The sequence below is a fragment of the Anabas testudineus genome, chromosome 18 (assembly GCF_900324465.2).
Source record: "Anabas testudineus chromosome 18, fAnaTes1.2, whole genome shotgun sequence".
Lineage (NCBI taxonomy): Eukaryota > Metazoa > Chordata > Actinopteri > Anabantiformes > Anabantidae > Anabas > Anabas testudineus.
The window spans coordinates 10,535,687-10,553,603 of NC_046627.1; the positions used below are offsets into that span (position 1 = coordinate 10,535,687).

The window sequence follows — 17,917 nt, forward strand, 5'->3', positions numbered from 1 at the left end:
AGGAAAATCAGCTCACTGAAGTGTGAGAAATGAAAGACTGAGTCAACAAAAAAAATGTTTTACGTGACTATCAACTTAAAGTTTTGTTGTGGTAAGTTTGATTCATGTGAGCGAACAACTATAAATTCTGCATCATTATTCATCATTAGCAAACTATTCTGTTCAAATCACAGTTACCTTGTTTGCGACAGTAAAGAAGACCGAGCACCAATAACAGCAGCAGAGCCACAAACTAAATGGTGAAACCAAACATTTCAAAATGGTGAAATGAGGGACATCGCCATCTTCAGTTGAAGGATTCTCTGGATTCTCTGAGATCTCTTTAGCTGAGCAAAGATGTGGACATTCAAAGTGTCACTGTGAACTATAAACTAATGTTGTGACCCAATTAATTTACTTCGTCATACATAAAACCTTTTATTTTTCTCTCACCTGTGACGGTCAGCCAACTCTCTGGTGATTCCGCTTCAGAGATGATACATTTGTACAGTCCTTCGTGAGATTTGGACACACTGAAAATGGGCAGATTTCCTTCATATCCCTGATGAGGAGGCCGCCTTTATAGAAATCAGCTGTGAGTTGTGGATCTTCTTGTTCCTGCAGTGCAGAATCCCATAATCTCCCTCCATCATGGGAACAGCAGGAATGTCCAGGACCACAGAACCAGCTGAACATGAAGAAGATAAAATCACATTTCATATTTAAAGTGAGAGAAAGCAGGTGGGTTTCTAAGAATGTCCTGTAACTACTGACATTCAGTTACAGACCTGTAAACAAATGTTTTCCAGAATTAAGAGACATTTCATTTACTGGCTGATACCTGTGACTGAGATGTTGATGCTTTCGCTCATTGTCCCGTTTGTATTTTCACACCAGTATTCACCACTGTCTGACTCAAAGGCGACTTGAATAAGTAGAGATCCTGTGGATGTTTCCCATTGAGTAGCGTTTGCTGGATTGTTCACTCTCCAGTCAGCAGAGCCACCAGACTGCTCACACTTTACAGAGATAGTGTCATATTCAAAGAACTGCAGTCTGTTTGGGTCAATATGAGGTAATACTGATATGAGAGAACAGAGAAGAGAAGATAAAGATGACGTATGTTTCTGTACCTGTAATATAAACCTATGATACAAAACAAATTCCCTTCTTATGTATACAGTTAAAAACTACTTATTGTTTTTCCAACCATAACATATCTGAACTTGTACAGCAAACAGAACTAACATGCTGGTCACTAAAGAGGAAAATAAAAACAACCTCATACAAAATACAGACAATTATATATCACGACTATTAAGTAAAGTGCATACTGTAGGATATCAGAATGTGAATTTTTATATTGCTCCTATATAATTTCAATCATTTTAATTTTGAGCCATAAGAATCTGATTCACATGATTAGTTCTGCAAATTAGTTTTAAATTGTTTTTTTCATTATATACAAAGGGAGTAACAAAGATAGATTTTACTCACACTGTCTGGTGCAGACAAATGTAACCTCCATGTGGTCTTTTTGCCAGCTGACTGACTGAACATCAGAATAAACTAATGTTAAGACCCTCCTCTTCTTGTTCTACATTAGAAATAACAATTGATAAACTAAATGTCATATTTTCTGTAACACAGACTGGTTCTTTACTGATGTGCTCTGTTATGTTTAATAACTGCTTTGTGTAAAACTGCTCACTAGCAGACAGTATCTGATATAAATACTCAATTAATTAACCAATTCTCTGAATTTAAATTAAAAAATAAGATCTTAGTGTCTTGACTTGCAGAGCTAATGGTTTCTGAAGGTCTGATCAACTGAGGAAAATGTTGTTGCTGCCTATATGAGGTACTTATAAAAATCTACACTAAGGATTTATCATTCTGCTGCTGAAGGAGCTGCTCAGCGCCTCCACTGTCTGATGCAGAGGGTGAGAGGTGTTGTTGATAATGTTCAGACAAGCTGACATCCTCTCACCCACCTCCTCCACAGAGTTCAACAAGAAGCTCAGGACAGAGCTGCCCCTCTGTGCTGACTGCATCCCAGCAGACGACAGTGTAGTGAACAACTGAGGCTGACACAGGATCATAAAACGTCCTCAGCAGGGACCTGTTCACTCCAAAGGACCTCGGTCTCCTCAGAAGATTGAGCTCACTTTGACCCTTCTTGCACAGGGCATCAGTGCTGTAGGACCAGTATAGTTTATTATTTATTTGACCACCCTGATACTTTAAACTGTCCCCCATCTCTATGTCTGAGCCGTGGATGTATGTGAGGTGGTGTCTTTCTCCAAAAGTCTATCATGAGCTCTTTTATTTTGAATAAAGTTGAAATGCTCTGTCCTCACTAAAATGCATTTCTACTTTAGAGCAAGTGTAATTGTACTATTGATATTTGGATCTAATTCATTGAAATTATGTCAAGTTAATGTGTTTTGAAGTTAGTTTTTTAGTAGCACTAAAGAGGGAAAAAAAGACATTTTGAGTTATCCATAAACATATCATATAATTATTATACAGAACAGTGGTGATTTCATTTCTTTAACTAACACTACAAGAAATATTTTATACAGAAAAACATGCAAATGTTTTAAAAGCAAAAATATGATTTACTGACTGGTTTATGATTTTCTTATTATGAAGTTACGTCACTCATAAGGCTGATTTATTGTTTCTTACTTATTGTCATTATGAAGGATATGTGTGTTCAATGATTTAATCCTGTCAGTAACAGGAACATGTTATATTTTACTGAAGCGGCACCCTGCACACAGACGAAGAAACAGGAAGTGGGTTGGGGCTGCTGACTGTTGCTGGGTAAACTGAAAGGCCAGAAAAAGGTCAACAGTCTTTGTGTTGAACAGGTGTTGATGCTATACGCCTATGCTTAACGTTCTTTTACCTGCAGTATAATCATCATGTATTCCTTGTAACCATACCACCGCCCACGTCTGTAACTACAGGGCGTGTCCCAGTTTTCAATAAATCGCTTGTACAAAGGGGAGACCGACGGAGTTGGCAGCTCCTGAGTGAAGTGCTTACAATGCTAAGGCCTCGGTCTGGCTCCCCTTGCAAGTAAAAAAGGCCGAACAGTGTCCTTGTGGTGCTTTATTGTCTTCGTCTCTCTGAAAAGTGTTGTGGTTACTTTAGACCCGACTGTTACTATTGTACTCAGTCAGTAAACCTTTAGCAGTCTTCAGTAACACTGTCTACAAATGTTTTAATTCTGTTTAGAATTGAACACAACTCTTGCACAAAAGTAAAACACAGGTCAAAGTACTTTTTTTATATTGCTCTTAGATTTTACACTTTGACTCACAGCTTCATACTGAACTGACTGCTGCTAATCTACAACAGGTATGTACTTTACTTAAGTTAAAATATTTATTTTAGTTTTAAACGTATTTTCACTACCTTTGAATTAATGTGTCTCAAATGTGAATATCGTAGAGCAAAAAACAAATAACAAATACATAATCCTGTATTGTGTTTCCCACTATTTCCTGTAGTGTTGTTCATTTGTAGTTGTGTTTTGTAAAATACTTTATTCAGGTGAACATTACATTTTGTGAGTTTTAGTTTGTTTTTCTAACTGCTGCCAAACAAATTACTGATAAAGAAACAATGTTCACCGCTGATCATTAAAAGTTTTACTGTGTCTTTGTAAGTAAAACTAGTTTTCACCACGTTGCACAATGAAGAACAACTTTGTGCTTTGTAGCAGTAGTAAGGGGTCGTTTAGATAATGAATCTTACTTTCAGAAAACTAAGCTACTAACTTAACTTAAGTGTTCAACAAATTATATGCATGTCATTTTCAGATGGTCACATTCATCATGTAAAGTATGTAACTACAGTAAACTTAACAAAATCGTTTCGTGACTGAGTGAGTGTGACGACTTATGTACATAGTGACAACGCATTTTTAGTGTTTCTTATAATTTATCTTGATTCATTTAATATATTGTATTTAATTCAGTATTTCATACTTTCTATTCTTATTCCTTTACTCAGAACTCCAGGATGATTTCTCTAAATAATAGATTCCCTCTCAAATATCCACTCATGTCCTTCAGTACTTTGGTTTTTCACTGCACTATAATCCTCCTCCATCTTACAGGTATGTTAAACAAAAATATGAGCAGAGGGTGAAGTCAGTGTGAAACTGTTGTGTTGTCTTTACCAGTAAAATAGAAAAGTACATCATGTACCTTTCCAGGTGAGTCTCAGGAGGTTGGATCATCTCAGACAGCATTAATTGGTGAAGATGTTATTCTGCCGTGTCTCCTGGAACCTGCAGCAGATGTTGTTTCTAAAAGTCTGGAGTGGGGGAGACTTGACCTGGAACCCAGATTTGTCCATGTGTGGCATGAAGGTCAAAACCTCCTTGTTAATCAAAACCCAGCTTACAGAGGAAGAACATCACTGTCCACTGAGAAACTGAAGCATGGAGACCTTTCACTGAGCCTCTCTGCACTGAAACACGCTGATAATGGACAATACAGGTGTTACTTCCCCTCTCAGGGTAAAACCTCCACTGTTGAGCTTCTTGTTGGTAAGTGGACATGTTTTCATGTTTGCAGAATGTTTCTACATATGTTTACATGTTAATATACAATATTTCACTAAACCTTCTGTTTCACATCATCAGGTTCTGTCTCCTCACCTGTCATAGCTGAAATTAACATAAACAGCAGCATAGTGGTTTTACAGTGTGAGTCTAAAGGTTGGTATCCAGAGCCTGAGCTGTTGTGGCTGGACGCTGAGGGAAAGATCCTCTCTGCTGGACCTACAGAGACAGTCAGAGGTCCTGATGAACTCTATACTGTCAGCAGCAGAGTGACTGTGGAGAAGAGACACAGCAACAACATCACCTGTAGAGTCCAACAGAGCAACATTAACCAGATCAGAGAGACACAGATTAAAGTTACAGGTGATTTTTTCCCCCTAAAGTCATTATTAGTGTTTAAACAGCTGATCTGTGATTACATAACTAACACTGTGTTATCTGTTTAATTTCTTTTTAGCTGAGTGCTTTGCACCCACATCTTTCTCTGCAGCTCGTGTCAGTATCATCTTGATCACTGCACTAGTTTTCATTTGTGGAGCAATTTTTGGTTTGTGGAAATGGAGACAAAACAGAATCAAAGGTACTAGAACAGCTGTGGGACTTTGGTTATGTGCAACTGAAGCTCTAGTGTTTCAAATACTAATATTTGTAGAAAGCTAAAATTAAATTTAATTAAGTTACATTAGTATTATTTATAAAAAAAAAAAAACATTTAAAAACACTTTTACTGAAATATATTATATTTAAAATATTTAAGATGTTATTGTTTTGTCTTGTTAAAAAACAAACAAAAAACTTTGATAGTGTCAAATTTGATTTAATGCTGTTTAGTTCACCGTAATATCATACACAGCACATGTTTAAATTAAATACAACCTGCTCCTTGTTTCTATTTCCACTCAGAGGCAAAGATTCACCATCAGCGTGAAGCTGAACTCAGAGAGAAAGAGCAGCTGTTGGCAGAAACCAAGAAACAGGAGGACAAAGCAAAACTCAATGACAAGTTACAGAAGAAAGAAGAAGAAGAGAAACAGCTGGAACAGCTGGTCAATATGCTGAAGAAACAGAGTGATGAACTGAACAAACTCAAAGATCAACTCTTGCAACAAAACAAAGACATGGAGAGAGAACATGGAGAGTTTGATAAGAAGCTTCAGTCAGTGGACAAAGAAACAGAAAGTGACAGAGCGAAGGGATACCTTAAACTGAAAGAAATCACATTAATAACCAGACGACAGCAGATGAAGAGAAAACAAGAACATGAATTACTGCAACATAATACTCAGACAGTACTGAATAAAACAGATGAGGTGATGAATGAAATGAAAGAAAAGAAGAAAGAAGTAGAGAAACACAAACTAGAAATCAGTGAGAAACTTGAGAGAGAGAAAGAAAGAGAAAGAAATCAGTTAGAGAAGAAAGAGTAAACTTGATCAGAAATTAGAATTAGAAATGTCAGTTATATAATTTTTAATTTTATGTGTTACTTGGCTGGTAAGGAAATAGGTGCATTATGACTGTGTGGTCATTTATTAGTCAGATATTTGACTAGTTGTACTGGAAAAAAATAAACTAATTGAATAAATAATTCTAATATTTATCTACCCAGTAAATCTCGTGTAATGACATCTTGATTTCAGTAGAACATTCTTTACTCATTTGTGCACTACCTAAGATTTTAATTTAAGACTTTTGCTTTTGAGATTTCTTTGGTACAATTACAGTTCTAGTTATTCTATCTTTGAATCACTATAATGCACGATCTGATGACGCTTCTAACATCACACATTTGATGGCTTCACTAGGGGCAATAAATAAGATTAGAGAAGCTACAAAAGTGAAGCTTCTGTTTGCGTTTTTCTCATGTGGTTTGTATCTAAAAAGCTCAAAGATGATCTCTGATTATTAGCAGTATGAAATGATGGGGGAAAACTTCATATGAATTCTATTTAAATGTGTAGGTGAAAAAGTTGTTACAGGTGATACAAAATACAAAGAAATAAATTAAAGTCAAATGCAAACCGCTGTATCAAGGTTACCTCTTTTTTCCTGGGGCGATAATAACTGGAACCAAATCAGTTGCGAAACTACATATTCTGTAGACTCACCTGAGTGTGTTATTACTGGTGCAGTCGTAGAGGAAAAACAGCCCACTGAAGTGTGAGAAATAAAAAAATTTAGTCAATAAGAAACAAAAAAATGGCTCAAAGTTTTACGTGACTATTGACTTAAAGATTTTTTGATTATGGAAGTTTGATTCATGTGAGCAAGCAAATACCTTTGTGTTTACGACAGTAAAGAAGACCGAGCACCAACAGCAGCAGCAGAGCCACAAACAAAATGGTGAAACCAACCAATTGGAAAATGGTGAAACGAGGGAGGTCTCCATCCTCAGTTGAAGGAATCTCTGGATTTTCTGAGATCTCTTTAGCTGAGCAAAGAAAATGTGAACATCCAAAATACTTTACACTATAAATGTAATTTTCTGACTCTATTAATTTACTACGTCATAAAACAAAAAACGTTTTCTGTGTTTTATTAATCAAAACACTGCAGGTCTCTCACACCTCATTAGAAAACCGCAGCAATCTATATTAACACACCCTGTGTAACTTCTGAAGCTGAGGTCTCTCTCACTTCTGACGGTCAGCCAACTCTGGTGATTCTGCTTCAGAGATGATACATTTGTACAGTCCTTCATGAGATTTGGACACATTGAAAATAGGCAGATTTCCTTCATATCCCGTCATGATGAGGAGGCCGTCTTTATAGAAATCAGCTGCAAATGGCGAGTTGTGGATCTTCTTGTTCCTGCAGTGCAGAATCCCATCATCTCCCACCATCATGGGAAAAGCAGGAATGTCCCGGACCACAGAACCAGCTGAACATGAAGAAGATAAAATCACATTTCATATATAAGGTGAGAGAAAGCAGGTAGGTTTCTCAGACTGTCCTGTAACTACTGACATTCAGTTACAGGCCTGTAAACAAATGTTTCCCAGAATTAAGAGACATTTTATTTACTGGCTGATACCTGTGACTGAGATGTTGATGCTTTCGCTCATTGTCCCGTTTGTATTTTCACACCAGTATTCACCACTGTCTGACTCAAAGGCGACTTGAATAATTAGAGATCCTGTGGATGTTTCCCATTGAGTAGCGTTTGCTGGATTGTTCTTCAGCTTCTTCATCACTCTCCAGTCAGCAGAGCCACCAGACAGCTCACACTTTACAGAGATAGTGTCATATTCAAAGAACTGCAGTCTGTTTGGATCAATATGAGGTAAATCTGACATGAGAGAGCAGAGAAGGTAAATAAAGCTGATGTATGTTTCTGTACCTTTAATTTAAACATAAGTATGCTGCAAAACAAAATCACTTGTATGTTTATGCATTTAAAACTACTTACTGTTTTTCCAACCATAACATATCTGAACTTTTACAGCAAGCAGAAGTAAAATACTCATCACTAAAGAGGAAAATTAAAACAACCTTATACAAAATACAGACAATTATATATCACAACTATTATGTAAAGTGCATACTGCAGGTTATCACAATGTGATTTTTTATATTGCTCCTATATAATTTCAATCATTTTAATTGTGAGCCATAAGAATCTGATTCACATGGTTAATTCTGCAAATTAGTTTAAAAGTGTTTTTTTTTCATTATATGCAAAGAGAGACTTTACTCACACTGTCTGGTGCAGACAGATTTAACCTCCATGTGGTCTTTTTGCCAAATGACAGAATATACGAATGTTAAGACCCTGCTCTTCCTGTTCAAGCTACATCAGACATGACAATTGTTAAACTAAATGTCATATTTTCTGTAACACAGACGGGTTCTTTACTGATCAGCTCTGTTATGTTTAATAACTGTTTTGTGTAAGACTGTTCACTAGCACACAGTATCTGAAATAAATACCTAAAGTCTCTGAATTCAAATAAAAAATAAACAAGATCTTAGTGTCTTGACTTGCAGAGCTAATGGTTTCTGAAGGTCTTATTAACTGAAGGTAAATGTTGTTGCTGCCTTTATGAAGTACTTTTAAAAATCTTTATTTATCATTCTGCTTTTGAAGGAGCTGCACAGAGCCTCCACTGTCTGATGCAGATGGTGAGAGGTGTTGTCCATAATGGATGTCAGCTTGTCTGAAGTCCTCTCACCCACCTCCTCCACAGAGTCCAACAAGAAGCCCAGGATAGAGCTGCCCCTCTGTGCTGACTGCATCAGCAGGCGACAGTGTAGTGAACAACTGAGGCTGACACAGGGTCATAACATGTCCTTAACAGGGACCTGCTCACTCCAAAGGACCTCAGTCTCCTCAGAAGATGGAGCTGACTTTGACCCTTCTTATACAGGGCGTCATTGCTGTGGGACCAGTATAGTTTATTATTTAGGTGACCATCCAAATACTTAAAACTGTCCCCCATCTCTATGTCTGAGCCCTGGGTGTATGTGAGGTGGTGTCTTTCTCCGAAAGTCTTTCATGAGCTCTTTTGTTTCGAGCAAAATTTAAAATGCTGTCATCATTAAAACACATTGCTAATTTAGAGCAAATGTAATTTGTATTTAATAATTTGTAATTGTATTTTGATCTAATTCATTGAAAATGTGTTTTGAAGTTAGTTTTCAGTAGCAATAAACAGTTAGCATACAGTTTACAAAGAACATTTTGAGTTATTCATTAACTCACTATATAATTATTATACAGAACAATGGTGATTTCATTTCTTTAACTAACAATACAGGAGATGTGCAAATGTTTTAAAAGCTAAAAAGTATTATTGTACTCACTCAGTAAACCTTTAGCAGTCTTCAGTAACACTGTCTACAAATGTTTTAATTCATTTTAGAATTGAACACAACTCTTGCACAAAAGTAAAATACAGGTCAAAGTACTTTTTTTATATTGCTCTTACATTTGCACTTTGACCCACAGCTTCATACTGAACTGACTGCTGCCGATGTACAACCGGTACGTACCTTTACTTTAAGTTAAAATGTTTTATTTCAGTTTCGAACATATGTTCATTACCTTTGAATTAATGTGTCGCTAATGGGAATATCGAAGAGCAAAAAAAAAACAAAAAAAACAAATATACACGAATATATTGTGTTTCGCCACTATTTCCTGTAGTGTTGTTCATTTGTAATAAATGTTTGGAAGGTTTTGTAATATTATTTATTCCTTCATTACATTTAGAAAGTTTTTGGGTTTTTTTTCTAACTGGTGCCAAACGAATTACTGTTAAAGGAGCAATGTTCGGTGCTGATTACTAAAAGTTTTACTGTGTCTCTAAATGAAACTGGTTCTTACCACGTTGCACAATGAAGAACACTCTTGTGCAGTAGGGCGTCGTTTAGATAACGAATCTTACTTTCAGAATACTAAACTAAGAATAACTTCATGCCAGTCATACAAGTGTTCAAAAAATCATATGCATGTCATTTTCAGATGTTCACATTCATTTAAAGTATGTAGTTACAGTAAATTAAGGAATATCAAATAGGTACCGAGTGAGTGTGATGACTTTTGTACATAGTGACAACGTATGTTTAGTATTTCTGATAATTTATCTTGATTCATTTAATATATTGTTTTTAATTCAGTATTTAAGACTTTCTATTCTTATTCTTTTACTCAGGACTCCAGGATGATTTCTTTGAATAATGGATTCCCTCTCAAATATCCACTCATGTCCTTCAGTACTTTGGTTTTTCAATGCACTATAATCCTCCTCCTACTGACAGACTATCTTACAGGTATGTTAAACAAAAATATGAGCAGAGGGTGAAGTCAGTATGAAACTGTTGTGTTGTCTTTACGAGGAATAAAGTAAAGTATGTCATGTACCTTTCCAGGTGAGTCTCAGGAGGTTGGATCATCTCAGACAGTAACAGCATTAGTTGGTGAAGATGTTATTCTGCCGTGTCTCCTGGAACCTGCAGCAGATGTTGTTTCTAAAAGTCTGGAGTGGGGGAGACTTGACCTGGAACCCAGATTTGTCCATGTGTGGCATGAAGGTCAAAACCTTCTTGTTAATCAAAACTCAGCTTACAGAGGAAGAACATCACTGTCCACTGAGAAACTGAAGCATGGAGACCTTTCACTGAGCCTCTCTGCACTGAAACACTCTGATAATGGACAATACAGGTGTTACTTCCCCTCTCAGGGTAAAACCTCGACTGTTGAGCTTCTTGTTGGTAAGTGGACATGTTTTCATGTTTGCAGAATGTTCCTACATATGTTTACATGATAAAATACAATATTTCACTAAACCTTCTCCTTCACATCATCAGGTTCTGTTTCCTCACCTGTCATAGTTGAAATTAACATAAACAGCAGCATAGTGGTTTTACAGTGTGAGTCTAAAGGCTGGTATCCAAAGCCTGAGCTGTTGTGGCTGGACGCTGAGGGAAAGATCCTCTCTGCTGGACCTACAGAGACAGTCAGAGGTCCTGATGACCTCTATACTGTCAGCAGCAGAGTGACTGTGGAGAAGAGACACAGCAACAACATCATCTGTAGAGTCCAACAGAGAAACATCAACCAGACCAGAGAGACACAGATCGAAGTTACAGGTGATTTTTTCCCCTAAAGTCATTATTAGTGTTTAAACAGCTGAGCTGTGGTTTTACAGAACTATCTTGTCTGTTTATATATTTTTTCAGCTGAGTGCTTTGCACCCACATCCTTTTCTGCAGCTCGTGTCAGTATCATCTTGATCACTGCACTAGTTTTCATTTGTGGAGCAATTTTTGGTTTGTGGAAATGGAGACAAAACAGAATCGAAGGTACTAGAACAGTTTTTTTTATTTTAATATGAGAAACTGAACTTAATCACTGCACTGTTGGCTACAGTTTCAAATACGAATTAAGCTACTTGTGAGTAGCTTAATTCCATTGAATTAATATTATTTTATAAAAACATTTTTACATAAATTTATTATATTTAACATTTTTAAAACTGTCCTTTCAGTCCTTAAAAAAAGAAAAAAAAAACGTTGATAGTGTCAAATTTGCATTATGCTGTTTTGTTCACTGTGATATCTCCATACACAGCACAAATTCAACCCTGCTACTTGTTTCTATTTCCACACAGAGGCAAAGATTCACCATGAGCGTGAAGCTGAACTCAGAGAGAAAGAGCAGCTGTTGGCAGAAAACAAGATAAAGGAGGAAAAAGCTAAACTTAATGAAGAGTTACAGAAGAAAGAAGAAGAACAGAAACAGCTGGAACAGCTGGTCAATATGCTGATGGAACAGAGTGATGAACTGAACAAACTCAAAGATCAACTCATAAATCAACACACAGACACTAAGAAAGAAAATGTAGAGTTTGATACGAAGCTTCAGTCAGTGGACAAAGAAACAGAAAGTGACAGAGTGAAGGGATACCTTAAACTCAAAGAACTCTTATTAGAGACCAAACAACAGCTGATGAAGAGAAAACGAGAACATGATGTACTGCAACATAATACTCAGACACTACTGAGGAAAACAGATGAGGTGCTGGAAGAAATGAAAGAGAAGAAGAAAGAAGTAGAGAAACACGAAGTAGAAATCAGTGAGAAACTGGAGAGAGAGAAAGAAATCAGTCAGGAAGAGGAAACTTGATTCACTGAGGTTTAAACTTTAGACTAGAAATATTGAAGAGGTTTTATCAGTTTTTAACTTTTTTATTTTGTTATGTTTGTTATAGTTTAGTGTTTAGTTTGTTGTTAGTCAAGTGTCTGACTAGCTGTACTGGAATTATCTTGTTTTACTACAGGTGCCTAAGGACTGAAAATAAAGAAAAACAGAGGTCATTGCTTTCAAATTATTCTTATTATGCCAGTGAATCACTTGAATGAAAAAAATCAGAACAAGAAGGAAGAGGGGTTAATGTGTCTGTAAAGGTACAAACTTGTCTGTGGGTTCGGTTTTAGTTTCTCTCCTGCCACGCCCATATATCGACTTCCTCTTCCTCCACTCTAACCTCACCAGACTAATGGCTGACGAGTTGTGCATCTCTTTGTTTTATAAGCACCTCTCAGTCCTCTGTTTTTAGCTGGTTCATTGCACTTTTCATGGATCCACTCCACTCCGGACGTCACTTCAATTTGTTGGACCTTGTTTTCATTTGGGAGTTTGTTTTTTCCTGGCTTTGCTGTGTCCTTTGGGTTGTTACTTTGTACGTCTAGTTTGTCTGTTGGTTTCTTGTCCGCATTAGAGGGTGTTTTTTTGTTGGTACTTTGTATGCTTTCGTTGGAGTATTATTTTGAGTTTGTGCCTGCGTTACCGCAGTGTTTTAAGTTGATACTTTATTAGTGTTTGTTCCCTGCCCTTGTGGTTTAATAAAATATCATTTTTGTTCCTACCTGTTTGGTTCCCCGTCAGCTCAGATGACGCTGTGTCTTAAGTCATGTATTGTTCACTCCATATACTTTCTGACACAAACTCAACACTCAACTAAGGTGCTAAACTGTGGTCTTTGTGCTTCCTCTTCCAGTGATTTGAGTGCATGAGTGAATATAAATGCAATATGATTTAAACTGTGCTTTGGTATGAAATGCAAGGTCATTAAAAAACAGTAGCTTCCTGTAATAGTTTAATGAATATGGTTTCATTGCTTTTTCTGCACACACTTCTGCCACAGATCAGCTTTATAACTCTTCTCTTTTGCAGTTTTTTTGCTCTCATTGACCTGTGATGAATAAAAATGAAATTCATCTCAAGAATTGATTTTGTAAAACAGGGTGAATATAAAAAAGCAAATAATTAGCAAAACATGCCTACAGGTTAGTTAATAAGTTAGTAATACAACAAATGATACAAAAAGTAAAAAATAAACTAATTGAATAAATAATTCTAACATTTATCTACCCAGTAAATCTCGTGTAATGACATCTTGATTTCAGTAGAACATTCTTTACTCATTTGTGCATTTACCTAAGATTTAATCTAAGTTAGGTCTAAAATTACGTTCTAGTTATTTTATCTTGGAATCACTATAATGCAACGATCTGATGACGTGACGCTTCTAACATCACACATTGGATGGCTTCACTAGAAGCAATAAATAAGATTAGAGAAGCTACAAAAGTTTAAGCGTTTTTCTCATGTGGTTGTATCTAAAAAGCTCAAAGATAATCTCTGATATCAGCAGGATAAAATGATGGGGGAAAACTTTCATATGATTCTACTTAAATGTGTAGGTGAAAAAGTTGTTGCAGATGATACAAAATACAAAGAAATAAATTAAAGTCAAATGCAAACCACTTTATCAAGGTTACTCTTTTTTCCTGGGGTATAACACACAGCACTATGTTGTACTGACATTGTTCCTCTCTGTTATTATATAATACTAATATAATAATAATAATAATAATAATAATAATAATTGGAATCAAATCAGTGTGAAGGTGCGATAGTACATATTTTGTAGACTCAGCTGAGTGTGTTATTACTGGTGCAGTCGTAGAGGAAAAACAGCTCACTGAAGTATGGAAAATGAAAAATTTTGTCTATAAGAAAAAAGAATGGCTCAAAGTTTTAGGTGAATATTTGAATAAGTTTTTTTGTGATAAGTTTGATTCATGTGAGCGAGCAAATATAAATCGTACATCATTATTCATCTTTGACAAACAATTCTGTTCAAATCACAGTTACCTTTGTGTTTGCGACAGTAAAGAAGAACGAGCACCAGCAGCAAAGCCACAAACAAAATGATGAAACCAACCAATTGAAAAAAAAGTTAAATGAGGGACGTCTCCATCATCAGTTGAAGGAATCTCTAGATTCTCTGAGATCTATTTTGCTGAGCGAAGAAAATGTGGATGTTCAAAGTGTCACTGTGCACTAAAAACTTAACTCCATACATAAAACGTTTTACGTGTTTTTATAATCAAACACAGTGCAGGTCTCTCACACCTCAATAGAAAACCGCAGTAATCTATATTAACACACCCTGTGTAACTTCTGAAGCTGAGGTCTCTCTCACTTCTGACGGTCAGCCAACTCTGGTGATTCTGCTTCAGAGATGATACATTTGTACAGTCCTTCATGAGATTTGGACACATTGAAAATAGGCAGATTTCCTTCATATCCCGTCATGATGAGGAGGCCGTCTTTATAGAAATCAGCAGCAAGCTGCGAGTTGTGGATCTTCTTGTTCCTGCAGTGCAGAATCCCATCATCTCCCTCCATCATGGGAACAGCAGGAATGTCCAGGACCACAGAACCAGCTGAACATGAAGAAGATAAAATCACATTTCATATATAAAGTGAGAGAAAGTAGGTAGGTTTGTAAGAATGTCCTGTAACTACTGACATTCAGTTACAGGCCTGTAAACAAATGTTTCCCAGAATTAAGAGACATTTAATTTACTGGCTGATACCTGTGACTGAGATGTTGATGCTTTCGCTCACTGTCCCGTTTGTATTTTCACACCAGTATTCACCACTGTCTGACTCAAGGGCGATTCTAGACAGAATAACTAGAGATCCTGTGGATGTTTCCCATTGAGTAGCGTTTGCTGGATTGTTCTTCAGCTTCTTCATCACTCTCCAGTCAGCAGAGCCACCAGACTGCTAAAGATGACATGTTTCTGTACCTGTAATATAAATGTATGAAGCATAAAAAAACACTGTGTGCAGTTAAAAACTACTTACTGTTTTTCCAACCATAACATATCTGAACTGGTACAGCAAGCAGTAGTAACGTGCTGGTCACTAAAGAGGAAAATAAAAACAACCTCATACAAAATACAGACAATTATATATCACGACTATTATGTAAAGTGAATATTGCAGGTTATCAGTATGTACATTTTCTTTTATTTCTCCTATATAATTTCAGTCATTTTAATTGTGCATCATAAGAATCTGATTCACATGATTAATTCTGCAAATTAGTTTTAAAGTGTTTTTTTTATTATATGCAAAGAGAGACTTTACTCACACTGTCTAGTGCAGACAGATTTAACCTCCATGTGGTCTTTTTGCCAACTGACTGACTGAACATTAGAATAAACTAACGTTAAGACCCTGCTCTTCCTGTTCAAGCTACATTACACGTGACAATTATTAAACTAAACGTCATATTTTCTGTAACACAGACAGGTTCTTTACTGATCAGCTGTGTTATGTTTTATAACTGCTTTGTGTAAGACTGCTCATTAGCAGACAGTATCTGATATAAATACCTAAAGTCTCTGAATTCAAATTAAAAAATAAGATCTTTGTGTCTTGACTTGCAGAGCTAATGGTTTCTGAAGGTCTTATGAACTGAAGGGAAATGTTGTTGCTGCCTATATGAGGTACTTTTATAAATCTTTATTTATCAATCAGCTGTTGAAGGAGCTGCACAGAGCCTCCACAATCTGATGCAGAGGGTGAAAAGTGAAAAATGTGTCTCACCCACCTCCTCCAAAGAGTCCAACAAGTAGCCCAGGATAGAGCTGCCCCCTCCAGACCAGCTTGTTCAGTCTGTTCCTGTCCTAGTCTGTGCTGACTGCGTCGCAGCAGACGACAGTGTAGTGAACAACTGAGGCTGACACAGGGTCATAAAAAGTCCTTAGCAGGGACCTGCACACTAGGGCAGTAGGGCGTTGTTTAGATAATAAATCTTACTTTCAGAAAACTAAAATAAGATTAACTTCATGCCAGTCATACAAATGTTCAAAAAATGATATGCATGTAATTGTCAGATGTTCACATTCATGTAAAGTATGTAGCTACAGTATACTTAACAAAATCGTATAGTAACTGAGTGAGTGTGATGACTTCTGTACTTAGTGACAAATTGTGTTTAGTATTATTGGTGATTTATCTTAATTAATTTAATATATCATTTTTAATTCAGTATTTCATACTTTCTATTCTTATTTTTTTACTCAGGACTCCAGGATGGTTTCTCTAAATAATAGATTCCCTCTCAAATATCCACTCATGTCCTTTAGTACTTTGGTTTTTCACTGCACTGTAATCCTCCTCCTACTGACAGACTCTTGTAGAGGTATGTTAAACAAAAATATGAGCAGAGGGTGAAGTCAGTATGAAACTGTTGTGTTGTCTTTACGAGGAATAAAGTAAAGTATGTCATGTTCGTTTCCAGGTGAGTCTCAGGAGGTTGGATCATCTCAGACAGTAACAGCATTAGTTGGTGAAGATGTTATTCTGCCGTGTCTCCTGGAACCTGCAGCAGATGTTGTTTCTAAAAGTCTGGAGTGGGGGAGACTTGACCTGGAACCCAGATTTGTCCATGTGTGGCATGAAGGTCAAAACCTCCTTGTTAATTAAAACCCAGCTTACAGAGGAAGAACATCACTCTCTACTGAGAAACTGAAGCATGGAGACCTTTCACTGAGCCTCTCTGCACTGAAACACGTTGATAATGGACAATACAGGTGTTACTTCCCCTCTCAGGGTAAAACCTCGACTGTTGAGCTTCTTGTTGGTAAGTGGACATGTTTTCATGTTTGCAGAATGTTCCTACATATGTTTACATAATAATATACAATATTTATCTAAACCTAATTCTGCTTCACATCATCAGGTTCTGTCTCCTCACCTGTCATAGATGAAATTAACATAAATAGCACCATAGTGGTTTTACAGTGTGAGTCTAAAGGCTGGTATCCAGAGCCTGAGCTGTTGTGGCTGGACGCTGAGGGAAAGATCCTCTCTGCTGGACCTACAAAGACAGTCAGAGGTCCTGATGACCTCTATACTGTCAGCAGCAGAGTGACTGTGGAGAAGAGACACAGCAACAACATCACCTGTAGAGTCCAACAGAGCAACATCAACCAGACCAGAGAGACAAAGATCAAAGTTACAGGTGATTGTCTAACCCATGAAATCATTATTAGTCGACGTGGTTTTAAATAACTATATTGTCTGTTTAATTTTTTTTAGCTGAGTGCTTTGCACCCACATTAATTTTACGTGACTATCAATTTAAAGTTTTTTTGTGGTAAGTTTGATTCATGTGAGCGAACAACTATAAATTCTGCATCATTATTCATCATTAGCAAACTATTCTGTTCAAAACACAGTTACCTTTGTGTTTGCGACAGTAAAGAAGACCGAGCACCAATAACAGCAGCAGAGCCACAAACAATGTGGTGAAACCAAACATTTCAAAATGGTGAAATGAGGGACATCGCCATCTTCAATTGAAGAATTCTCTGGATTCTCTGAGATCTCTTTAGCTGAGCAAAGATGTGGACATTCAAAGTGTCACTGTGAACTATAAACTAATGTTGTGACTCTATTAATTTACTTCGTCATACATAAAACTTTTTATTTTTCTCTCACCTGTGACGGTCAGCCAACTCTCTGGTGATTCCGCTTCAGAGATGATG

The 17,917-nt window shown here is 36.7% G+C and overlaps 1 protein-coding gene and 1 pseudogene across 1 annotated transcript; both read left to right on the top strand.

The window, feature by feature from the left end:
- Positions 1-4,056: 4,056 nt before the first annotated feature.
- LOC113168313 (butyrophilin-like protein 2) lies at positions 4,057-12,188 on the top strand. Its single transcript, XM_026369332.1, has 7 exons — positions 4,057-4,111; positions 4,211-4,546; positions 4,643-4,955; positions 8,775-8,784; positions 10,462-10,774; positions 10,871-11,152; positions 11,674-12,188. Exons 1-7 carry the CDS (start codon positions 4,057-4,059, stop codon positions 12,186-12,188), a joined length of 1,824 nt encoding a protein of 607 aa, XP_026225117.1.
- Positions 12,189-16,649: 4,461 nt separating this feature from the next.
- Positions 16,650-17,441, top strand: LOC113168314 (annotated as a pseudogene).
- Positions 17,442-17,917: the final 476 nt, after the last annotated feature.

Coding starts and splice junctions, on each gene's coding strand:
- LOC113168313 (XM_026369332.1), top strand. CDS start 4,057: ATGTCCTTCAGTACTTTGGTTTTTCACTGCACTATAATCCTCCTCCAT. Junction 10,775..10,870: donor GACTGTTGAGCTTCTTGTTG/GTAAGTGGACAT, acceptor TCACATCATCAG/GTTCTGTTTCCTCACCTGTC. Junction 11,153..11,673: donor GACACAGATCGAAGTTACAG/GTGATTTTTTCC, acceptor ATTTCCACACAG/AGGCAAAGATTCACCATGAG.